This window comes from Dipodomys merriami, unplaced genomic scaffold, assembly GCF_024711535.1.
Source record: "Dipodomys merriami isolate MVZ:Mamm:240054 unplaced genomic scaffold, mDipMer1.0.p SCAF_3, whole genome shotgun sequence".
Classification (NCBI taxonomy): Eukaryota; Metazoa; Chordata; class Mammalia; order Rodentia; family Heteromyidae; genus Dipodomys; species Dipodomys merriami.
Window position 1 is genome coordinate 15,310,176 of NW_027204492.1, and position 17,550 is coordinate 15,327,725.

Here is a 17,550-nt window from a genome sequence, read left to right on the forward strand (position 1 = left end):
GCCTGGCTCTGTGAACATAGTAGACAATAAATATCAATCTGGAAATGAAATCATTTATACAAGGGTTACCTATCTGAGCAGGGAAGGAAAGCAAATCCCATTATTCCGTAACTTTTTTATTTTATTTTCAGCCATTTTCATTTTTAAAATGAAAGCTAAATTGAACAATATTTCATGGTGTCCTCCCTTTCTCCTTCCCTCCTTCCCTTCCTTCCTTCCTTCCTTCCCTCCCTCTTTGTTCCATCTCCACGTCCCTTACTCTCTCTCTCTCTATGTGTGTGTGTGTGTGTGTGTGTGTGTGTGTGCGCGCGCGCGCACGTGTGTGTGCGTGTATTGTAAAAATGTTGTACAGAGGGGTTACAGTTACATGAGTAGGGTAATGAGTACATTTCATAGTGAGCATTGTTACCTCCTCCTTTGTTTTCCCCTTACCATCATTTCCCTCCCCAATTCCCTGACTCCTCCAGCCCCCCCCCACCCTGAAATTGTAAAGTTCATTTTCAACATTGAGTCCTGTACATCTCGTCATCACAATGGGTCAGCCTGCAACCCCATTTAAGTATTCCACAATATCCCTTCCACTCCCCAAATTACAAGAATGTATATACAAGGTGCAGAACACCTGCATCAAATCTAGTGAAAATAGGGGTTATGCCATGGGGGAAGAACATACAATAAAAACAAAAGAATCACATAGTGCATTGTAAATACATTAAAAACACTAGCAAGAAAGAAAAAAAAACTCTTGTATCCCTGTCTTGGAGTACATTTTGCTTAACATTATCTCATGTGGTCATATGTACATAGCCTTTGTCCAGGCTGCTTACTCTTTCCCTTTCCCTCCCCATTTCCTCCCCCTCCCTTCTCCTTCCAGCCTTCTTTCTCCCTCCCTTCCTTCCTCTATCCCTTTCTTCTTTCTTGTCCGTTCCTTTCTTCCCTTTCTCCCTTCCTTTCTTCTTTCTTTCCTTCCTCTCCCTTCGGCCCTATACTTTTATCTCTCTTTCCCTCTCCTTCTCCTTGTTTCTCTCCATATTTGTCTCAGCTCCCTTCTTCACTTCCTATCTTCCTCTCTCCCTCTCTTTCTACTCCTTTGCCCCTTCCTTCTTTTTCCCTTTCCCTCTATTTTCATTACTCCCTTCCTTCCTTCCTGCTCTCCTTCTACTTCCTTTCCTTTCATCTGTTTCCCTCTCTTTCTTCCTATTTCTCACCCTTCCCTCCTTCCCTGTGTTCTTTCTTTACTTTTCATCCCCTTCTGGTATCATTATTTTAGATGCTTAATCTTAGCTTTACTTTGTTTTTCCTCCCTACTACTCTGCCTACTACTCCTTCAGACATAAAAGGCAACAGAACTAGGATATGGCCACTGAGCTTCCAATTAAGAAAAAGACAAAAACCTGGGGAACAGAAAAGAAGAATCTAGAGCAATGATTTTAGGAAATAGTTTGTCAATCAGTGAAGAAAGTGAAAACTTAATGCTCCCTTTCTCCCGCCCCACACTGACCATCCTGGGATTTGAACTCAGGGCCTTCATGCTTGCTAGACAGGGCTCTGTCACTTAAACCAAGTCCCTATTCTCCCTTTTTTAAAAAAAGTGGGGCTTTTAAGTCATTTGCATGTGCAATAGGCATTGAAAAATGTAAAGTTAAAAACCAGAATGTTTTTCTATGCTGAGATTCCACTTCGCCCCAGTCACAATGGCTATCATGAAGAAAACAAATAACAATGAATGCTAGAAAAGATGGTGTGGAGAGGAAGAACCCTTATATAATCTTTGTAGAAATGCAAATTGGTAGTTACTATGGAAATCCATATAGAGGTTCCTAGAAGAAAATAGAACTTCCTGCTCTAGTATTCCTGGGCATGTAACGAAAAGTGTGTAAGTCAACAAGGAATTTACAATTGCAAAGTATAGAATCACCCTAGGTGCCCATCAACTGATCAATGGATGAATACTATGTGCTATATATACTCAGTGGAGTTTTACTAGGCCATTAAAGACGAATAAATTACTGAGAATGTAGCTCAAGTGGTAGAGTGACTGTTTGGGAAGGAGAAATAAGAGTAAGAGGTGGAGGAGGTGGTGGAGGAGGAGGGGATGGAGGAAAAGAGTTGTTAAGAGACAAAAGATACAAATAACTTTGTTTGCTAGAAAATGGGTAAAGCTAAATGTGAAATGAGTCCGTACCACAGAGACTAATGCCATATGTTTTCTCACATATGTGGAAGCTAACAAAACAAGCCAAAATAAAACAAAAAGATCATAAAAGAAAAATGGAAACCACTAAGGAGGTAGAAGGTGAAAGGAAAAGGAGACACTACATTGAAAATGAACTATACAACTTTGTGGGTGGAGACACAAGGGAAGAATGGAGAGAGAGAGAGGGAGGGAAGGCGTAACATTGTCCAGAAGTAAATGTTCTCATTGCCTGACTTATGAAACTGTAGCCTCTCTGTACAGCACCTTTATAATAACAATAAAGGGCTGGGAAGGTGGCTCAGTGGTAGAGTGCTTGCCTAGCATGCATGAAGCCCTGGGTTCGATTCCTCAGTACCATATACACAAAAAAAGCCAGAAGTGGCACTGTGGTTCAAGTGGTAGAGTGCTAGCCTTGAGCAAAAGAAGATCAGGGATGCCCAGGCTCTGAGTTCAAGCCCCAGGACTGGCACAAAAAAAAGTCTTTATAATAACAATAAAAAGGGGAGGATTGGGTGGGGGTGGGGGGGGTGGCTGGGAAGGGATGTGAAGGGTAAACAAAGGAGGAGGCTGCAATGCTTGATAAGAAATGTACTCATTGTTTTGCCCATGTAATTGTAACCCCTCTGTACAGTATGTTCACAAAAAATAAAAATTTAAATTTAAAAAAAAAGAAAAGAAAAAAATAACAATAAAAAACAAGAAAGAAAGAAAGAAAGGAAGGGAGGGAGGGAGGGAGGAAGGAAGGAAGGAAGGAAGGAAGGAAGGAAGGGAAGAAAGACAAAGAAAGGAAGCAAGGAAGGAAGGAGGGAAGAAAGGAAGAAAGGAAAGAAAGAAAGAAAGAAAGAGAAAGAAGGAAAGAAAGAAAGAAAGGGTAAATATGATCAAAGGACATTTTATTCATGTATGGAAATACTACAATGAAATCTCCGTACAATTAATATATGCTAATAAAAACAGCATGTTTTTCTCTTTTTGCATTTTATTATTTTACAAAGTAACCTCATGGGTGTATCAGGAAATCTTCTGGCCATGATGACTTAGGATGCTCCTGCTGGAGTTTTGTTCACTTTTAAGTGAGCTACTCTGCAAAATTGCAAAAATATGTGGTTGTGAGGAATAAGCTACATTTTTTTTACTTGTCTTTTAAATTAATCTTGTTACTAACAACAAAAAAGGCAATACCCATGTAATTGTAACCCCTCTGTACAGTATTTTCACAATAAAAAAAATTTTTTTAATTTTTTAAAAAGGCAATAAGCAGCAGGAGCCAGTGGCTCACGCCTGTAATCCTAGTTCCTCAGGAGGCTGAGCTCTGAGGATCAGGGTTTAAAGCCAGCCCAGGAAGGAAAGTCCATGAGACTCTTGTCTCCAATAAACCACTCAGAAAACAGGAAGTAGCACTGTGGCTCAAGTGGTAGAGTGCTTGCCTTGAGCTGAGGGACAGCACTTTTAAGCCCCAGGACAGACAAAACAAAGAAAAAGACAATAAGGAAAGGTCCATTCAGGTCATCTATATGAGGACATTGAGACCTTTTAAGGCTGAATGCTTTGTTTGACATGAAACACAGTTTTGGTTTGGCTTCATGTTACCATGACACACAATGGGATACCACTTCTGATTAGTGTCAACTCTCATCCTACACATGAATGATGTGTGCATTTTATAACAAAGCAATATAGTAAAGCTACTAAAAGATGTAATTTGTAGCTTGGCACTGATGTCTCATGCTGGTGATCTTAGCTGCTCAGGAGTCTGAGATCTGAGGATTGCAGTTCAAAGCCAGCCTGGGCAGGAAAGTCAGTGAGACTCTTATCTCCAATGAACCAGCACTGGCACAAAGAAGCCATTGTAGAGCTGGGAATGTACCTTAGGCACAGAGGGCTTGCCTGATGTGTGTAACACCGTGGGTTCCATCCTCAGCATTGAAAAAAAAAAAGCAAAAGAAGCCATTATAAACACCAATAAACAGATGAAATCTAACAATAAAATTAAAATGGAATTTTATCTCACCTAAATTTCCTCCTCTTTTTAACGATTTAGGAATAAGCTTTTGTTAAAAAGCAATTGAAGATCATATTTCACATGATTTCTGTCTTGTGCTTTTGTGTGCCTTAGAACTCCTCTCTGGACCAGCTTCCTGTTTCCTGTGGGCTGTCGCCTGATTGGCTGCAAGGATGAAAGTTTTTGAGTTGGTAGGAGGCCTGATCTTCTTCGCCGCCATGTTTGCAGTCTGTTCTGGACAAAGCTCAATGACTGTACTATGTTCCATGGACTGGTTCATGGTCACAGTCCACCCGTTCATGTTGAACAACGATGTATACGTCCACTTTTATGAGCTCCACTTGGGTCTAGGTTGTCCTCCTAATCATGTTCAGTCCCATTTCTACCAGTTCACCTACCGGGTTACTGAATGTGGCATTAGAGCCAAGGCTGTCTCGGAAGACATAGTTATCTACAGCACTGAGATACACTATGCTTCTAAGGGCACATCATCTCGATATGTGATCCCAGTGTCCTGCGCTGCCCCCAGGCGCTCTCCTTGGCTTACTAAGCCCTATTCCATGAGAGTAGCTAAAGAAAGTTCTGCAGTAGCTCAGAAAGGTAAACCATGCTGTGAGATGTTAAACTCGTCCAATCAAACGCCTGTCTGCGATTGTCCACCTTATGTCTTCAATGAAGACCGTACCCAGAATGCACCTCAGCAAGCAGAGGCCCAGGGGGCCCGTCCGATGCCGTCACCTCAACTTCCTGCCATTTCTTCTGAGGACTGGTGTCTTCACTCCGACGATCTCATGGGGCCCATGTGATCCTCCAGTCTTGAGTCTTCTGAAGATAACCTTTTTAGAATTAGAATGTAGTGTTTCCTATTATCAGAAAAATAAGTACCCTTAAGGTCCTCCTAGGAGTCCTTTTGAGAAAGGACAACTTATAGTAACTTCTCATTCCAATTGTAGTGGGTTTTCCCCCCCTATATATACCTTTTGGAAGAAAGAAAAATCTGATGGCATAAAAATGAACTAGGAGTGTTTTTGTTGAATAAATGTTGCAGTTTTCAAAGTGGTTTGCCTATGTCTATTCTATGTAGGATGCCTTTGCTCTCCATCTAGTTCCTCTAAGAAAGATTTCCCTACCTGAACCTCTCCATTATACCACTGAAGCTATATATCTTCATAGTTCCAATTACAGCTCTATCATTTTTCATGCAATCAAAGCATCATTGTACTGACTTTGAAACCACCAGTAATTCTAAGAATTACATAAGTCACATCCCTCATTGGTGCCTGAGGCTCAATTGAACCATGTTTTAGTCACAGACTAATAATTCCTTGAAAGGAGGCTCTCCCACCAAGATGATCAATTAGAAAAATCTCACCAAGCTGGGTGCTGGTGGCTCACGCTTACAATTCTAGCTACTCAGGAAACTGAGATCTGAGGATCATGGTTCAAATCCAGCCCAGGCAGGAAAGTCCCTGAGGCTCTTATCTCCAATTAACCATTAAAAAGACCAAGAGTAGAAGTATGGCTCAAGTAGTAGAGCACCAACCTTGAGTGAAAAAGCTAGGGGACACTATCCAGGCCCTGAATGTAACCCTTGGTACCAGCACACACACACACACACACACACACACGAAAAGAAAAGACAAAAATCTCACTTAAGTTTGCTTGTCCATTAGCTTTCTCAAAGGCTTGGAATAGTAAGTATATTATTCAACAAATACTTGTTATTCAGTGTTACTCTATACCAGATGTGACTCTAGGCATTAAGGATATGGCAATGAGCAGAAGGGACTTGGAAAAATTAAGGTCACACAGCTGGTAAACAATGATAAATTCAGATGGTGACAAATGCTATGGAGAAGTTAAAACAAGGGGACATGAGAGACACTAGAGTTGTCACAAAAGCCATCTGAGGACTTGTCATATGATCTGATCTAGAATGTCCTGAAGAAGGATCCTGTCCTGGGATCATCTAGAGAGAAAACACGGCCCTTAGAAAAAGCATCTCATTTGATCCTTGCTACAACCCTATGAGAGCAACATTCTTATCACACCCATTGTACAAATAAAGAAACCAAGATACAGTGACTAAGAATGTAGCCCAAGGTCACATACCTACTGAGAAGCAGACTGGTTTTTGTTGTTGTTACACAGAGTTTATTCATTCCTTTTTATTGCTAATATAATAACAATTTTAAAGGTAGTTACCCTGCCAAGAATCTAGTTTATCAAAGTAATATAATAAGACATAATATATCCCTCTGACTAATTCAATGTGAAGATTCTTTTTAAGGTATATCTGGCATTATTTTCAGTATCTTTAAGTAGTTGTACAAAGTAGTTGCCATTTAGCAAAGCAGTTTTCAATACAATATATCTTGATTAATGTCACCCCTTTCAATTTCACACCATAAATCTACATAATTTTGTCAACAGAAATTTTAAGAGGCAGACAATGTTTTTAGTACATGTTTGCACATGCTAATATAAAGTTCTTTAAAAAAGTAGAGAGGGCTGGGAAGGTGGCTCAGTGGTAGAGCACTTGCCTTGCATGCATGAGGCCCTGGATTCAATTCCTCAGCACCACATAAGCAAAAAGAAAAAAGCCGGAAGTGGTGTTGTGGCTCAAGTGGTAGAGTGCTAGCCTTGAGCTGAAGAGCTGAGGGACAGCGCCCAGGCCCAGAGTTCAGGCCCCACGACCGGACCCCCCCCTCCAAAAAAAACAAGTACCGAATATAAATGTAGTCATACTAGGCATGGGTGGTTCATGCCTATAATCCTAGCTACTTAGGAGGCTAAGATCTGAGGATAGCAGTTCAAAGCCAGCCAAGGCAAGAAAACTTGTGAGACTCTTATCTCCAATTAGCCATCAGAAAACTGAAAGTGGAGCTGTGGCTCAAAGTGGTAGCGTGCTAGCCTTGAGCAAAAGAGCTCAGAAACAGCACCCAGTCCCTGAGTTCAATCCTCAAGTCCAGCATGCACGCACACACACGCACACGTGTGCATGCACACACACACACACACACATACACACACACACACAAAGAAATATAGTCATGATACTCTGTAGTTCACTTAAATCTCCCTCATCCCTTCTTGAGGAAAACCAGGTAATGATCCCTGGGAGCAGTAGATTCATGCCGCCAATGCTAATTGCAAATAGTTCTATGTGCCAAGCACTATGGTACATCCTGACAAGTAAGACTGACACAATTTAGTGGGAGGAGGGGACAGAGTAAAAACACCTCAAGAACTACAGTATATAGGCATTATTCCTGCCCAGAAAATGGCCTTGTGCAAAGACATGAAAATCTGACTGAGGTCGTCAGAAAAAGTGGCAGTAGTGTAGAGGCACAGATGACAGTGGTGAGCAATGGGGCCAGAAATTAGCACTTGATGGGACTATAGGCAAGAGATCTAGCTGTTCCCTACCTCCCCCTGTCCTCAGAAGCTTATAGATGACTGAGCAATGGAAAATATGGAAGCAACTTGGCAATAACTAACGGAACCTTAGACCTATTGTGTACAAATCATAGTCATGATATGTGAGCAGTTCACAACTGCAAATGGCAGTAACATCCTCTAGAGCTGTGAGTAGTGTCTCAGTCATGGAAGAGACCCAAAGAATCTGTGGGAATTATTGTAGTTGCCACGCTCCAAGCCCATTGCCATGATCTTATTTTAATGTTTGTACAACTTTGTAAAATAATAATAATTTTCCCTGTTTTTTTTTCATAGATGAGGAAAGTGATGTTTGGAGAAGCAAAGGTATACAGTTAATAAATGACATTACTGGGGTAGACATCTAAATTTGTCTAGGGCCAAAGTATCCCCCTTTTGCCTTTGTACTCAGCACTGCCTCCAAAGAAGAATAGATTTCCATAGGGATGGAAAGATCCAGGCACCTCCTCTGATACAGGATGGCAATGACCCCACTCCCAGAACATGAAGAGAACATAGTCAAGCAGAGCTGAGAATGAACGCTGTATTTGGGCATAAGCATGGAAACTGGTGCATTGTGTTAAGGGAGGATACTTAGGGAATGATTGTCCTGGTTTGGTTGATGGGAGAGCAGGTGGGTAAAGTTATTAAAGGGCAGGAAGATAAGAAAATGATGTTGTTCTTCAAGTGAACAACAACAGAAATTCATTCAGTTTTAGCCTACTGGAATCTAAGAGAGAAACTGAGCAGAGCAAAAAAAAAATCTTCAGCATGGAAAGCTCCAGGCTAGAAAGCAAAATGGATTGCTTTCATGGAAGACATAGGACTTAAGCTCAGCTCTGATCTGTTTGGCTGGACAACATTAACTGAACGATTTCACCATGTAAAGCCCTAACGACTCAGAACACATGGGTAGCTCTGGATTTAAGTAAAGAAATTGGGGTGAATGTATGGGATCAGGGTAAAGATGTAAGTTGGTTGTATATGTTAATTTGAGGTGATAGTGACATCCAAGTGGCTGTGTCCAGGAATCAGCTCAAGAATTGGAGCAATAGTTCAAGAAATAAAATTTTACAATGCAAGGAAGGACGTATTCCCAGGAGATTAGACTAGAGGGATTCGTATGATTATAGGTAATAAACAGCGAATCAGGATTCCCAGACACTTAATTCTCAAGGCTTCATTACAAAAATGATAGAAGAGCAGCCATTAAAGATGATAGAAATGATCAGGGATGCTGGGTGCCAGTGGCTCACGCTGCCATCCTAGCGACTGAGGAGACTGAGATCTGAGGATTGTGGTTCAAAGCCAGCCTGGGCAGGAAAGGCCTGAGACTCTCATCTCCAATAAACCACCAGAAAACTGGAAGTAGCTCTGTGACTCAAAGTGGTAGAGCGCTCGCAGCGTATGCAACTGTGTTCCCCTGGCTCACTGAGAGGGAGAAACAGTAGTTACGTTGTGGAATCAGAGAGAACATAGTTTTCAAGATCAAGTCTTGGGCCTGATTTATTTCACTTAACAAAGGACGCATGTTTTCTCTCACTTGTGGATCTAAATTATAAGCATATATGTAAACATATACATATACATATAAACTAATGTATGGTATGTGCAGGGAAGGATTCCAATGGTGTAATTCCTTTGAACAACTAATTCAGAGTTTGATAAAATTCTAATTGAATCTCAGTAAATTGACGAGTTGGGTGGAGTTGAAAGAAAGATGAAATGGGTGACCTTGATCATGATGCATTGTACTCACAAACAGACGTGTAAAATTGAAACCCCTTGGTACAGCTACTTAAGGATTAAATAAAGTCTTGATCTGTGGTGGTTATTGTAAAAAAAAAAAATGGTAGAGCACTAGCCTTGAGCCAAAAAAGCTGAGTTCAAACCCCTTGACTGATCAAAAAAAAAAAAAAAAAAAGGAAGAAAGAAAGAAAAAGAAATGACCAGGGATGGAAGGAGAAGTGTAACTGACAAAATGCTAGACAGGAGGGCAGGCTGGGCATTAGTCTCCAGGGCAACGGATGAGCCAGGTTGGAGGAAGCCTTTGAACTGGACCTTAAATGAGAAGTAGAATTTCATCAGGTCATAATGGAGGTTTGGAAAGGCACTGTGGACAATGGAAACAATAAAAACAAACATGCAAAAAAACACTGTAGTAATCAGGAATCACATAGGTTGACATACAAGTATAAGAGGCTCTAATCTTTGAAAATTCTGTAGTCATCTGCACTCAGGGACTTCAACAGATCTTTACTCCATAAAAGTATACTCTTTGGGCACCCGTGGCTCATGCCTGTCATCCTAGCTACTCAGGAGGCTGAGATCTGAGGATTGCTGTTTGAAGCCAGCCCAGGCCAAAAAGTCCATAAGACTCTTCAACCAACCAGTAAAAACTAGAAGTGGAGATTTGGCTCATATGGTAGAGTGCCACCCTTAAGCAAAAATGCTCAGGGACAGTGCCTAGGCCCTGAGTTCAAGCCTCAGGAACAGCAGAAAAACAGCAGAGGTGTTCTCCCATTTCAGATGCTTTTTTGACCTTACTTCAATTATATACTTATTGTGGTCGAGGGTGCCTGTCTCCAATTAGTTTGCTTTATGTTTCTCTAGCTTAGCATTTGGTTAAGGTATCCAGTAGACCTCAATCCAGTTGCCTTGAGTTGTACTAAGAGCCTAAGAGTCCCATTAAAAAAAGGAATCATTCTGAAGACAGAAGATCAAACATCCTAAGAAAAAATGCATTTTAATTGGCTCATTTAATTGCCTTTTGAAGCACCATTCCAAAATAATGTTTTCCTCCTTTGTTGTGGTTATGTTCAGTTAAATTTTAAGGTGACATGATTTATAAAAATCCATCACATTGGCTTCATACTTGTGATAATAAAAGAAATGTTCTGTTGCCAGCAAAAGAAATGAGCATTTTCACCTTTCAATCTCTACGAAAGCCAAAAATGTCTGACACTATTCGTTATGATAATTGCCTGTCAAATATTTTTTTTTAAAAATTAGAGCCATAATGAGGTTTTTCATCCATAAAAGTAGATTCAAAGTCATCATCAAATTTTTGTGCTTGGGCTGGGGATATGGTTCACTGGCGGAGTGCTTGCCAACACATGTGCAAGGCCCTGGGTTCTAGCAAAACAGATTTTGAAAAAGCAACTATGTGAAGTATATGTAAAACATAAGGACAAAGTCTTTTATCATGAATTTTAATGTATCACTCTTTTTCTTATTTGCTTGTCCTGGTGCTTGAACTCAAGGCTGAGCTCTGTCTCTGAGCTTGTTTTTTACTCAAGGCTACTACACTACCACTTGAGCCACAGCGCCACTTCTGGCCTTTTCTGAATATGTATAATTCATTTTTAAGGTGCATACAAATACCCCCATTCTTCTATTCCTTCTTGAATAATCAAATTCTGCTCAAACATTGAATCAGACAGTGCCATTCACACACATACACACACTCACACACATAAACACAGCATTTTCAAAAGAAATATATTATCAAGGGATGAGTGTTTACTGTGAAGAGAAAGCTGAATTTCACCAAAACGTCTGTTACTTCTAATTAGTGTTAATCCCTATGACAGAGCTCTACAATATCCTGTTTATATTGTAATTATAGTTGTTTACTCCCTAAAAAGAGACTTTCAACTTCATGGTATTTTTTTGCCACTTATTCAGCAGGAAAAAAAAATATGGCCAAATTTAACTTCTAAATGCATGTTAGTTCCAAAATCACAAAACCATCTCAATGAGTTATCTCTTGCTGAACAACAAATTAGCTCCAAACAGCAAGTTGTTACTATCTGCTGGGTTCCATGGGTAAGAAATCTAGGCAAGACTAAGCTGAGAACATTTGCTCAAGGTCTCCTGTGAGCCATAGCCAAGCTGTGGAGCACACCTGCAGTCTTTTAAAGTCTTCCACTTCCAAGTTCGTTCAAATGACCTTTGGTAGGAGAACTCAGTGTGTGTCATACACTGTCCAAATGTTTTCATGGCATGGCTGGAGAAGAAGAGAAAAAGAAAGAAGAATGGATGACAGAAGACTCAAGTTGGAATCCACAGGTTGTTTTATTTTGATTTTTTTTTTTCTGAGACTAGGACTTGAACTCGGTATCTGATGCTTTCACTCATTGGCTGACACTCTACCACCTGAGCCACAAGTCCAATCCTCCCATGGGATTTTTGCCACTTCCAATCTGGGAAATGATATTGCATCACATTGCATCTCTGTTAGAGGAGGCTTGAGGTCCTGCCACACACGACAGGAAGGGATCCACAGGATGATAATAGGAGGCAGGAGGTCTTAGGGACTAATGTACTGACTGCTACCACACCTGCAATCAGACCACACTGGCAAACTCCACGAGTGGTTCAGCTGATTTATGCATTATGCAAATACAGAATTCGTCAAATTATGCCTGTCATACATGTGTCAAGACTGCAACTGGGTGGCGAAACACATGCTGTATCATCACTGCGTCTTTGCCTGTCATTGTACTTTCCGTTTTTCTGGGAAGACACAGGACTGACTGCCTGGTAAAACTCATCTCCCGAGAAGCTTCTACTTGGATTCTTTTCTTTTTTCCCCCCTTTTGTTTTGTGCCGGTAGCGGGGCTTGAATTCAGGATGTTAATTCTCTTGTTTGGCATTTTTGCTCAAAGCTAAGCAGTCTTATCATTTGAGACAGAGCTCCACTTCTGGCTTTTGATGATCAATGGGAGATAAGAGTCTCTCTGATTTACCTGCCCAGGCTAGCATCTAACTGGGATTCTCAGATCTTAAATTCCTGAGTCACTAGGTTATAGACATGAGCCTATAATCCTAGAAAACATCCAGCTTCTAGGGGTTGTTTGTTTTGTGCCAGTCTTGGAGCTTGAACTCAGGACCTGAACTCTGTCCCTGAGCTTTATTGCTTAAGGCTTGTGCACTATCATTTGAGTCACAGCTCCACTTTTGGCTTTTTTTTTCAGTTTATTGGAGATAAGAGTCTCACAGACTTCCCTGCCCTGGCTGGGTTTGAACCTCAAACCTCAAATCTCAGCCTCCTGAATAGCTAGGATTACAGATGTAAGCTACAAGCACCCAGTTCAGCTTCTAGTTTGTGTGTGTGTGTGTGTGTGTGTGTGTGTGTGTGTGTGTGTGTGTGTGTGTGTGTGTGTGTGTTGTTTTGTTTTTGGGTCCAGTCGTGGGGCCTGAACTCTGGGCCGGGGCGCTGTCCCTCAGCTCTTCACCTCAAGGCTAGCGCTCTACCACTTGAGCCACAGCACCACCTCCGGCTTTTTTCTTTTTGCTTATATGGTGCTGAGGAATCCAACCCAGGGCCTCATGCATGCAAGGCAAGTGCTCTACCACTGAGCCACCTTCCCAGCCTCAGCTTCTAGTTTTATAAAAAGACATTGACAAAGATATTTAATGCCAAATGATAAAGGGATAAAATAGAAATCTGACAACATAAATGATGACACTAAGAGTCTCTAGTGGTTATATTTTTACCCAAATGAATGGTAATATTAAGTCAACAATCCACTGAGTCGTGGCTGAGCTGGAGATCAGAGGTAGAGCAAGTACTTGTCTTAGCATGCATGAGGCCCTGGACCTCGTCCTCTGCCGCCAAGAACAAAACCCAAAGTAATTCAAGGTAAAATAGGACTAGGCACCGGTGGCTTATGCCTGTAATCCTAGCTACTCAGGAGACTGAAATCTGAGGATCACAGCTCAAAGCCAGCCAGGAAAGGAGACTCATCTCCAATAAACCACCAGAAAACCAGAAGTAGCTCTGTGGCTCAAGTGGTAAAGCGCTAACCTTGAGCTCAAGAGCTCAGAAACAAAATCAGAATTCAAGACCCACGGCCGACAAACAAAAAAAAAAAAGGAAGAAAGAAAAGAAAAGGTAAAGTGGGAAGGTGGAAGATCGTGTAATTATAATCTTCCCTCCCTATCGGTGAGTTCCACATCCTCAAGTTCAACCAACCATGAATCTAAAATACTTGAAAAACAAGTATTGGGCCGGAGGGGGTGGGGGGCGTGGGCAATTGCTCAAGTGAGCAAATGCTATGTTCTGAGTCCAATCCCCAGTAGTAACAAAACTATACTGAACATGAACGGACTTTTTTCTTCATCCCGCCCTAAACAATACAGTATAACAATTATTCACACAGCACATAGATTTTTTTTTTTTTTGGTCGGTCATGGGACTTAAACTCTGGGCCTGGGCGCTGTCCCTGAGTTCTTCTGCACAAGGCAAGCACTCTACCACTTGAGCTACAGCACCACTTCCAGTTTTCTGGTGGTTCATTGGAGATAAGAGTCTCACAGACTTTCGTGCCCAGGCTGGCTTTGAACCTCGATCTTCAGATTGCAGCCTCCTGAGTAGCTAGGATTACAGGCCTGAACCTGTGGCGCCCAGAATTCTAAGCAATCTGGAGATGATGTGAAAATATGTGAAAGGATGTGTATATATGAAAATTCAATGTCTTGTTATGTAAGTCCTTTAGCATCTACCATTGTGCTATCAGCAGGGGACCTGGAATAAATCTCCTGTGGCTACCAAAAGCTGACTGTAAAATATAGATAGATTTGTGTATCTATGTGTATATATAGGCAGGCATGTAAACTTGTATTTCATTATTCACAAGTTACTAAAGTAAAAGGCAGCTAAGCCTGGCACCAGTCTGTGAGACTCTTATCTCCAATGAACCACCAGAAAACTGGAAGTGGTGCTGTGGCTCAAGTGGTAGAGTGCTAGGCTTGAGCTGAAGAGCTCAGGGATAGCGCCTAGGCCCAGAGTTCAAGCCCCATGAATGGCAAAAAAAAAAAAAAAAAAAGCCACTAGCCAGAGGGAGAAGGGAATTCTAGATAGGAGTATTAACATAATGCTCTCCATTGCTTGCTACTTCAGGTCTTTTGCTTTGTTCTTATCAAATTCATGGCCATCTCATTCTGCTATTAAAGTTCACATGACTTACCTGAAGAGCAATGAATGGAATGGAAATAGTTCATAGAATTTTTTTTTTTTTTTTGCTGGTCTTGGGGCCTGAACTCTGGCCCTGGGCGCTGTCCCTCAGCTCTTCAGCTCAAGGCTACCACTCTACCACTTGAACCACAGTGCTACTTCCAGCTTTTTCTGCTTATGAGGTGCTGAAGAATCGAACCCAGGGCCTCATGCATGCAAGACAAGCACTCTACCACTGAGCCACTTTCCCAGCCCAATTCATAGAATTATTAAACACCACTAATGAAGAGAGACTGGCCTGGCCTGGGCAGGTGGTACAATTGCTAGAGAGTGAAGTTTGTGGGAGGGAAATGACAGACTTGCCCTTTTTTACACAACTTTGTCAGCATTTATGCTCAATATCCTTTGACAGGCAAAAAGGCATTTCTCTGAGTCACAGTAGCAAATGCTAATACCATTTTCAATCATAAAAGCATCCTTTCAGTTGTCTAAAAATCATACCATTCAAAGGCACTGATATTCTAGATACTAGAAGGAATCAATCTGTGGGGTGTGTGTGTGTGTGTGTGTGTGTGTGTGTGTGTGTGTGTGTGTGTGTGTGTGTGTGTGTGTGTGTGTGTGTGTGTGTGTGTGTGTGTGTGTGTGCTGCTCTTGGGGCTTCAACTCAGTGCCTGGGCTAGGTCTTGAGCTTCTTTTGCTGAAGGCTAGTGCTCTACCACTTGAACCACAAGTCTACTTCCAGCTTTTTCTGTGATTAATTAGAGATAACTGTTTCATTGACTTTGAACCATGATCCTCAGATCTTAGCCACCTGAGTAGCTAGAATTGCAGGAATGAGCCACTGGCACCCAGCAAGGAATATTTCAATTGCCCAAGTTATTGTTAATTTGTTTTAACTTTGTCACACACACCTTATTATATAAGCACCCTCGTAATGTAAATTATTCACCTTTTAAAGTTCCTTTCAATTTGTTTGCTTTTAGACAAATATCTATTTCTTTCTATCAGTAATTCTTTTAAGCACTCTACAACTTAAAACACACACCTCATTAAAAGTTTCTTTTTCAAGTGATGCCCACAGAATGTTTATTCTATTTTCTAAGCTGCATTGGCATAGCCAAGCATAAATGAAACCCAGTGTGAGGAGAGAAGAGACAAGTCTTAAAGCCACCAAGAGGCCAGATTCTTTGGGGTCAGAGAAATTCCAGCCCTCCTCCTTGCCAGTGGTGGCTTGGGTTAGGAAGAAATTGACCTAAAAGTAGGCCTCTATGTCATTCCCACACCAACTCCTGGGAAGAATTTACAGTCTGCAATTGAAACAAAATAATCACTCCAAACATGTATGGTTTAAGCTACAAATTGATTCTCATTTTCATTTCCCATTTCATCTGCTGAATGTTCACTCCATTCAGGTGGGAAAATCCCCCTCTGCTCTCAAGAGGGGGTGATGTTTAGCTTAGAGCAAGTATGGGGAGTATGTAAGTTACCTAAATTCTTTGCAGTATTGTTTTAGCTTCTTGAAAATATTTAATGACAATTTTTTTCAAACTATCCATGGAAAAGAACACTGTCTGGTTGGAAATTCTGTCTACAGCAAAACAAAACACACACACACATACAAGATAAACCCTTTGGCTGCATCAAGGTGTAGGTTTCTATCCCTCTATTTCCTTGGATCTGCACCTGATGAGAAGTTTCTGGATTCTTTCAATTATAGTTTTGTTTTCTGATATTGATTGATATCTAAAAACATACTTTCCATGTGTGTGTGTGTGTGTGTGTGTGTGTGTGTGTGTCTGTCTGTCTGTCTGTCTATCTGTCTGTCTGTCTGTTTGTCCGTCTGTCTGTCAGTACTGAAAGTTGATTTAGGGGCCTAGCCCCGCTCACTGACCTTTTTTTTTCTTGCTTGCTCTAAGCTGGTGTTCCATCACTTGAGCCCCAAATACACTTTGACTTTTTTGGTAGTCAGTTGGAGATAAGAGTCTCCAAACTTTTCTGCCTAGGCTGGCTAAGAATCATGATCCTTATATTTCAGTCTCCTGAGTAGCTAGAATTACAGGAATGAGTCAAGGGCTCCTGGGCTTAAAACAAAGTTTTAATGAGTATTTTGTTGATTTTTTTTCTGTAGTGCAGGAGATCAAACCTAGGCCTCACAAATGCTAGACAAGCATTCTACCACTGAGCTACAACCCTAGTCCATTGATTGACTTTAAAGATCAATTCATAACAAGTCTTGGAAGGAGTAACATTGTCCAAAAGGAAATGTACTCTTTATCTGAATTACATAACTGTAATCCCTCTGTACATCACCTCTGTAATAACCATTTTAAAATTTAACTGTAAAAAAAGAACCAAGTCAGGATGGGAATATGACTTAGTGGTAGAGTGCTTGCCTAGCATGTATGAAGCCTTGAGTTCAATTCCTCAGTACCACATACACAGAAAAAGCCAGAAGCAGTGCTGTGGCTCAAGTTGTAGAATGCAGCAAACCTTGAACAAAAAGAAGCTCAGAGACAGTGCCCAGGCCTGGCAAAAAAAAATTTCTTGCTTAAGTCTTTGGTGTGTGAGAGGAAGAGGGATAGGGCTCTGGTGGGGGGTGGGAAGGGCAGAGGGAAGACATAGCTAGTAGATAAGTCTAGCACATCTCCTGATCAACAGTCAGAAGACAGCAAGTCAACTTTTTTTTACTCTCTCTTCCCATTGCCATGTGCTATTGGAGACATATTCCAATTATTGAGACAGTTGTGTTTGAGATTGTTCATCATTCATAGGGTTACAGTTTAAGCATGTTCAGAACGTGTTCAGAACACTGCCTTCATTACATTACACATCCCCATACATAAGGCCCTTTAAAGGCTCCATCCCACCGTACAACTAAAGTCAGGACCCCTCTGCTCACTTCCAGTCCCTGCCATCTGACCCCACCCTGTTTGTCCTGCTCAGTCTCAACTC

General features: G+C 41.2%; 1 protein-coding gene across 4 annotated transcripts in view; it reads left to right on the plus strand.

Annotated features, from left to right (window-relative positions):
- The window catches only part of Plac1 (placenta enriched 1), a 143,961-nt gene extending 138,722 nt beyond the window's left edge, over positions 1–5,239 (plus strand). For all 4 annotated transcript variants that reach the window (XM_070038926.1, XM_070038927.1, XM_070038924.1 and 1 more), the window contains exon 3: positions 4,314–5,239. In XM_070038926.1, the coding sequence (XP_069895027.1) occupies positions 4,373–5,005 (633 nt within the window). In that variant the 5' untranslated portion in view covers positions 4,314–4,372 and the 3' untranslated portion in view covers positions 5,006–5,239. The remainder of the gene's footprint in view (positions 1–4,313) is intronic.
- Positions 5,240–17,550: the final 12,311 nt, after the last annotated feature.